General features: G+C 55.6%; 1 protein-coding gene across 1 annotated transcript in view; it reads left to right on the top strand.

Annotated features, from left to right (window-relative positions):
• Positions 1-287: 287 nt before the first annotated feature.
• ITGB3 (integrin subunit beta 3) overlaps positions 288-7,558 on the top strand; it is a gene marked incomplete at its 5' end in the record, with an annotated part of 18,618 nt that continues 11,347 nt past the window's right edge. Inside the window, one exon of the mRNA XM_008056099.1 lies at positions 288-717. Within this exon, the coding sequence (XP_008054290.1) occupies positions 288-717 (430 nt within the window). The remainder of the gene's footprint in view (positions 718-7,558) is intronic.

The following is a 7,558-nucleotide window of genomic DNA, read 5'->3' as shown; positions in this document are numbered from 1 at the left end:
ACAGGCATGTGCCACCACACTGGCTAATGTTTTTGATTTTTGTAGAGAGGAGGTCTTGCTGTGTTACCTGGGCCCGACTGTAGACCATGTCTCTGCAGCTAGCCAGACCTGTCACGACCACACAGCTCTCCTCGTGCGCTTGCCTCTGCTTTGCAGAACTCCAGGCCACAGGAGCCTAAACGCCGCCCAGTCTGGGTGTTCCCTGGCAGGGCAGGGCTCGGCTTCTCCCCTCCAGGCCAAGGGTTGTCTGGGCCTGCCACCTCTCACGTGAGCCCACTCCCCTCCAGGTGAGCTTCAGCATCGAGGCCAAGGTGCGGGGCTGCCCCCGGGAGAAGGAGAAGTCCTTCACCATCAAGCCCGTGGGCTTCAAGGACAGCCTGACCGTGCAGGTTGCCTTCGACTGCGACTGCACCTGCCAGGCCAGGGCCGAGCCGCACAGCCGCCGCTGCAACAATGGCAACGGGACCTTCGAATGCGGGGTGTGCCGCTGCGGGCCCGGCTGGCTGGGCTCCCAGTGCGAGTGCTCTGAGGGGGACTTCCGGCCCTCCCAGAAGGACGAGTGCAGCCCCCGCGAGGGCCAGCCCGCCTGCAGCCAGAGGGGTGAGTGCCTCTGCGGCCAGTGCGTCTGCCACAGCAGCGACTTCGGCAAGATCACCGGCAAATACTGCGAGTGCGACGACTTCTCCTGCGTCCGCTATAAGGGCGAGATGTGCTCAGGTGAGGGGCGCACCACCCACCGGCCCACCCCTCACCCCCTGCCCTGAAAGTACAGGCAGGCCTGGGGTCCCGCAGAGGTGGTCAGAGCTACGCATCCGTGGTTCCTGATTTTTTTTTTTGAGTCAGGATCTCACTCTGTCTCCGGGCTGGAGTGCAGTGGCACAGTCATGGCTCACCACAGCCTCGACCTCCTGGACTCAGGCGATCCTCTTGCCTTAGTCTCCCAAGTAGCTGTGACCACAGGCATGCACCATCATGCTCAGCTAATTTTTTTGATTTTCTGTAGAGTAGGGATCTCACTATGTTGCCCAGGCTGTTCTTGAACTCCTGGACTCAAGTGTTCCTCCCACCTCAGTCTCCTGAGTAACTGTAACTAACAGGCATATACCACCACACCTGACTAATTATATATATATATTAGAGTTGAAGTATCACTGTGTTGCCCAGGCTGTTCTCAAACTCCTGGTCTCAAGTGATCCTTCCACCTCCGTCTCCCAAAGTGCTGGGATTACAGGCACGATCCATTGCACCCTGCCTCCTGACCTTTTCGATAAGGACCAATCTCTTTTTCAGGCCAAGAAGCATCGCTAACAGATGGCAATTAAATTTTTAGTGTTGATAGACTTGGAAAATACATGATGTCAGAATCTATGGTACAGTTAGTCATAATTTTACATGAGTGTATCTATTTATCACAAGAGACTTGGAAAATAGTGGCATATATGCAAGACAGTAGAACTCACTTAATGACCTAATACATTTGCAACAGAGTCTGGAAATGGAGGAGGGCTCTTGTTACATGTTAGTACGGGCTTGTTGTCACTGTTGCTACTCATGGCACTGCTGTGACCTCTTGGGCTCTGGAACCGTGCTGTCCCATGTGGCAGCCACTAGCCACACTGGCTACTGAAATGAATTGCAATTTTTAAAAAATTAAAAATTCAGTTCTTTGGTTGACCTAGCCACATGGGACTGGTGGCTATCATATTGGGCCGCACAGGTCTAGGACATTTCGTCATGGCAGTTCTGTGGGCCCACGCTGCCACAGAGCCCCTGCCCACGGGTTGGCTTATGACTTTGAGTCTTCCTTCGCAGCAGGGTGCCAAGTCGTCCTTCTCATTGCAAAAGTCAGTGAAGTCTGGGGGCTCACAGATCATCTCACACTGGTTTCTCCTCGCCCCCAAACTGCTGGTGGGGTTCTTTCCCAGCTAGAAGCTGAGCTCATGTTAATGTTGCTTTCCCTGCAGGTGCACTGGCAGCAAGCTCAGAGGGCAGCTAGTCTGAGTTGCTCCAGGGCACTAGGGATGGGTTTAGGCCAGGCCAGAACTGCTGCGGCTTAGCCCTGTTTGGGACAGATGGACTGCAGACGCCTGTTAGCTGGTTGGGACTGGCTGCAGGTGTGTGGTGCGGCTGGTTGACCAGAGACATCACGGCAGAATCGCTCTCCGAAATGACTCAGAAGTCTGACCAGCTGCTCTTGCCTTGGGGTTCGGACCAGCCGAGCAACCCACACGGGTGCGCCCTCTAACACCGGGGTCATTCTAGAGCCTGTCCAGGGACATAAAAACAAATCCTTCCTTATCCACAGCCCTATTTCCTTTACTCAAGCCCACGGCACTTTAGAGAGAGTTTGGAGGAAAGTGATAGCAGAGAGATCAGGAGATTGGAGCGATCACACACAGATGAATGTACCAGACAGCAGCCTTTTGAATCAGGGGTGAGGCGGGAACCTTAGTGCATTTTAGTATCGAGCAGCGTTGCCAACACATTCAAAGCACCCAGGGAAGTGGGTCAGTTTGAAGTGGGAGGTCCCTGGGAGAGGCTGAGACTAAGGGGAGAAGGAGGCAAGGGGAGTGGCCTCCAGATGGCTCGTGGGGGTGGAGAGGACCACCTTCCTCCTCCCTCCCCGATGTCCCTGGCCCTCAGGCGCACTGTGGGGGGCGGAGGGGGACCCGGCCAGGGCATGCTTCCTTTGGCTGCCACCCCACTGCAGCCGCTCAACCCCGCCCCGCCATCCCAGTGCAGGGCCGGTCCATCCTCCACCCGTTCTGGTCTGGCCCACGAGGGACCTGTAGATGGTCCCTCCACCCCTTCCTGCCGGGTGCCAGGTGCCATCCTCAGTGTAGACTGTGGTCTCCAGCACCTGCTCTGTGCTGGCGTTGGGTCCCTGTGGGTGAACAGGGTCGCACGTGACCCCTGACCCCTCAGAGCCCATGGCCCACCACGCCATGGCCCCTTGCCAGAGCCGCCAGCCCTGAGGTCTGTTCTCTGCCACAGTGGGGGCTCCCCGAGGCAGGGGTGCTGTGACTCAGTTTCCTCCCCAGCCCTGGCCTCTAGGTTTGGCAGCTGGTCCCTGGAGGTCACGCTGTGTCCGCCCTATTTTATTTGTTCCTTTATTTTTAAATTTCATCTTTGATGCACGGGGAATGTGAGCAGGGTTGTCATGCGGGCATCTTGGGGATGGCGAGGCTGGGCTTCTGTGGAACCTGGTCCCAGACAGGCAGTCTCTCAACACTTGCTCCTCCCTCCCTGCCCCCGAGGGGTCCCCAGCCCATCTTTCTGCCCCTGTGTACCTGGCGTTAGGCCTCCGCTCCTAAGTAGGAAACTGTGGTGTCTGGTTTTCTGTTTCTGTGCTAATTCGCCCAGAATAGTGACCCCAGCTGCACCCATGTTGTTGTAAAGGGCATGATTTTGTTCTTTTTTTCTCGTTAAAAATATTTTCTTTATTTCAATAGAGTTAGGCAGCACAAATAGTTTTTGGTTACACGGGTGCATGGGATAGCGGCGAAGAAGTCTAGGCCTGAAGTGTGCCCACCACCCTCACCGGTGCGCACTGCACCCGACCGGCGGCCTTTATCCCTCCCCCTTCACACCTTCCTCCTTCTGAGTGCCCGGTGTTCCTCATACTGTGGCAGAAAGGGCACTGATCGCAGTTAAAAGTATTCCCTTGGGCCGGCTCGGTGGCTCAGCCTGTAATCCCGCGCCTTTGGGAGGCTGAGGTGAGTGGATTGCCTGAGCCCACGGGTTCGAGACCCGCCCGGGCAGCGAGACCTCATCTTTACAATAAATCAAAAAATCAGCTGGGTGTGGTAGCGCATGCCTGTAATTCCAGCTACTCGGAAGGCTGAGGCGGAAGGATTGCCGGAGCCCAGCAGGTTGAGGCTGCGGTGGCCGGGAGCGGCCACTGCACTCCACTCTGGGCGACAGAGTGAGACTCCAACTCAAAAAAAAAAAAAAAAAAAGTATTCCCTTGGAGCCATCAAAGGGCAAGCTCCAAAAACCTGCCAGACAGGTTTTTGCTTGAGAAAGCCAAAGAGTGGAGAATGGTTTTCTTGGAAATGAAAAAGAGTGACCAATTCACAAACTTACCCAAATCCCTTCTTTTTGAAGTTGATAGTTTGCAACCCTGCTTGCCATGCATTTCCTGGAGACCATTTGTTCTTTGAAAGATCTAATTTAGCCAGGCTGGTGGCTCAGCCTATGATCCTGTGCCTTTGGGAGGATGAGGTGAGTGGATGGCCTGAGCCCGCAGGTTTGAGATCCACCCGGGCAACTTGGCGAGACCTCATCTCTACAATAAATCAAAAAATCAGCCGGGCGTGGTAGCGCATGCCTGTAATTCCGGCTACTCGGAAGGCTGAGGCGGAAGGATCGCCGGAGCCCAGCAGGTCGAGGCCACGGTGGCCGGGAGCGGCCGCTGCACTCCAGTCTGGGCGACAGAGTGAGACTCCAACTCAAAAAAAAAACTAAAAAAAAAAGATCTGATTTTGCTGAGTACAACCTTGTAAACTCCAAGAAAATGTGTAATCGCTTTACACGACCCCCTTCCCTTACCTAAACAAAGGTATAAGACCCCTCTCCTCCCTTTCCGGGGTGCTTGGCCTGGGAGCATTAGCCAGCATAAAGAATCTTGCCACTTCCTGTAATAGCCTCAGTGTCACGGCCTTTGTGTTCCCGCTACAACACCATTCCCTCCGTCTTGTAGACCCTTAGTTGAGCTCCCATGTGGAAGTGAGAATGTGTGGTGCTTGGTTTTTCGTTCTCGCATCAGTTCACTAAGGGTGATGGTCTCCCACTCCACCCAAGTTGCTGCAAAAGACATGATTTCATTCTTTTTGATGGCTGAGCAGTACTCCATGGCACTCATGAGCCACATTTTCATGACCTGTTGGGCATTTTGGCCGACTCCACATCTTTGCTCCTGCGAATTGTGCTGTGATAAACATGTCGGTGCAGGTGTATTTTGTTGTTGTTGTTTTGCACAATGCCCTCTCATTCAGTTCTTTCTGATGGCTGCGCCCTCCCTGCTTTAGACACAGTCTTCTGGGCTGCTCAGGACCAGCACCGCGCCTCACAATCAGGGTGCCACCCTCGTCCTCAGGACAGTTTTCCGCCAGCCACGTGCATGGCTCTGTGCTGCAGTGGACTGGGAGAGCGAGGCATGGAGAAGACAGCGTTGGCTTTCTTCCGCTCTCTAGATCCTTCCCAACATGGCGCCAATCCTTGGGGTGAGGGCTCCTCAGGGGCTGCTGTGGGAGTCTGCTGGAGAGAGACTCGTGGAAGGGGAGACCTGGGCAGCTTCGTAGAGGAGGTGGAGTGTCTGATGAGTCTCAGAGGGGGGCCGGATTGTAAGGAAGGGAGTGGATAGGTGTGTCTGCCCAGAAGGTCCAGTGGTGGAGAGCGCGTGAATGGTTCCTCTGCCCTGGAACACCAGCCTCCTTCCCACTCTGCTCCCTCTCTCGTCCCCCCTCCTCTCTTCATATTCCACCCCCTCCTGGGCCTTCCCGATGCCCCCAGGCTCAGCTTTCCTTCTGCTGGAAGGCCTCCAGGCCTGGGACAGGACTGCACTGTGGTTTCCTCCGAAGGGCCAGCCGGCCGTGTCTGGGTTTGGGGTCAGCCTGCTGGGTCTGGCTGCTCCCATGCCCAGCCCCCGTCTCTGGCCAGCCCGTTCATCAAAGATCCCTTTGTGTGGCCTCACAAAAGACACGCTAAGGCGCACGGTGTCTGCGGCGGCCACGGCCTCTATGGGCTGCCAGGCCTCTGTGGTGTCAGGGTTTCCCTGTCTAGGAACCGTGGCCAGAAGTGGGTGTAGCGGGTGCCGTGGGTCCTGACTCTGCCGGCTGGTGCCCCTTGCCCCCTGCCCTGAGGGCTGGCTGCTGGCAGCTCACAGCAGCCACTTCCCCAGGGCAGAGCCCTTGGCTGATGAGAACTGCCCTGCCCCCAGTTGTCAGCCAGTGACAGGGACAAAGGGTTATACGGGCCAAGCCCTGCGGGGGGTGGGGGGGCGGTGGAATGGGTGGGGCATTCATGCTCCAGGCATCCCAGGCCTGGACCACATTCCTGCCAGCTTCTAACTCTCACCTCCCCTCTGCTCCCTCAGTAAGTTCTCGCCACAGGCTGGCCTCTAGGGAGGCCAACCTCTGGAACAGGGCCTTCCTGCCTCCCCCTGCCTTCCCACCAGCCCCCCACCCTGCTCTCCTATGCCCCGGCAGCTGGGCAACTGGGGTCGTGTTCTGGACATTCCTTTCCAAGTCAGCGAGGTGCCTCTGAGTCTTGCATGCCGGTGTGGCCACTAGGGGTGCTGCAGGACCCACGGAGTTCGGCCCTGGGGGTGGTTGGTGAGACCAGGAGCCATCCGGATGGCGTTTGGGCCCGGGCGTGCATCAGCCTCTGCCTGCCCAGCTTCCTCCTGCCTCTGTGGGCCCGGCAGCTCAGGCCGTGGTGTGGTTTCCAGAGCAGTTCGGGCCGCTTCCCGGTGCCCTCTGCCTTTCCTCTGATTAACAATCCGCTTTTTATTATTCATCCACTTCTTCCTGATTAGGAGTCCTGGAGAGTGAGTCACCATTCTGCAGGAGCCCAGGGTTAAAGTCCTATGGAGGGTGTTAGGGGTCCAGCCCGACAAGTGCCTGCCTGCCGTGAAGCAGCCTGCCCCTCCTTACACTCATGTGGCGAAGAGGACAGGCCTGTCCTGCTGGGGCTGCCGGTTCTTTGCAATACTGTAACGATATAAGATAGGGATACAATGTAACAAAAGTCCTGGCAGGACAAGACAGGGGATGCAATGTAATAAACATCCTGGAAGCTGCCCTGCCCGCAGGGGTCGGCCAGTGACAGGGACAAAGGGTTATTACAGGCCTTTCCAAAGCAAAGCAAAGAGAAAGAAACAAACAACAACACAGGGCACAAGTGAATGAATGTGTGTGTTTTCCAGGGTTTGAGCTGGATGCCACAGCGGGGACCTGTCTGCCTTGTTTATGCTGAACCTCTGGTGCCCAGCGAGTGGCAGGAGCTCAGTAGACATTTGTTGAGTGGCCAAGCAAGCAGATATTACTTGCATGCATACTGTGCAACAGATTTCCTGCTAATCGCTTTTTATGGGAAAATGAACGTGCCAAGTTCTCTTCCGTCAAGGAGCTCCTGGTCCAGAAAGAGAAGAGGCAAGAAAGTGAAAGTGTGAAAGTGAGGTAGATTTAAAGTACCTGGAGAGCACACGGACAGACAGTTGCTTCTGCCTGGGAGGGGCAGACAGAGTTACAGAGAGAAGGGAAATTTTGAGTGGGGTCCTAGAGGGTGAGTAGGAGTTTGGTAGTGGTCACAGACTGAAAGGGCATTCTAGGTGGAGGGAACGGCAGGAACAGAAACATGAGAATCCAAGGACAGAGCAGAAGATGGTGAGTCGTTCCCTGCGGTGGTGAGTGAGTGGCCCTGGGAGTAGGTGTTGAGATTTGAGGCTGGAAGCAGGTTGAGTGCCTTGCAAGACTTTGAATGTTTGCTAAAGACTTGGCAGTTGATCCTCTAGGCAGAATGGAGTCCTTGTGGGTTTTTTTTTTTTTTTTTTTGG

Source organism: Carlito syrichta, unplaced genomic scaffold (genome assembly GCF_000164805.1).
Source record: "Carlito syrichta isolate Samal-C Ts95f unplaced genomic scaffold, Tarsius_syrichta-2.0.1 Scaffold302107, whole genome shotgun sequence".
In the NCBI taxonomy this organism is placed as follows: domain Eukaryota; kingdom Metazoa; phylum Chordata; class Mammalia; order Primates; family Tarsiidae; genus Carlito; species Carlito syrichta.
Note: the sequence above shows the minus strand (reverse complement) of the source record. Positions and strands in the feature narration are given on the sequence as shown.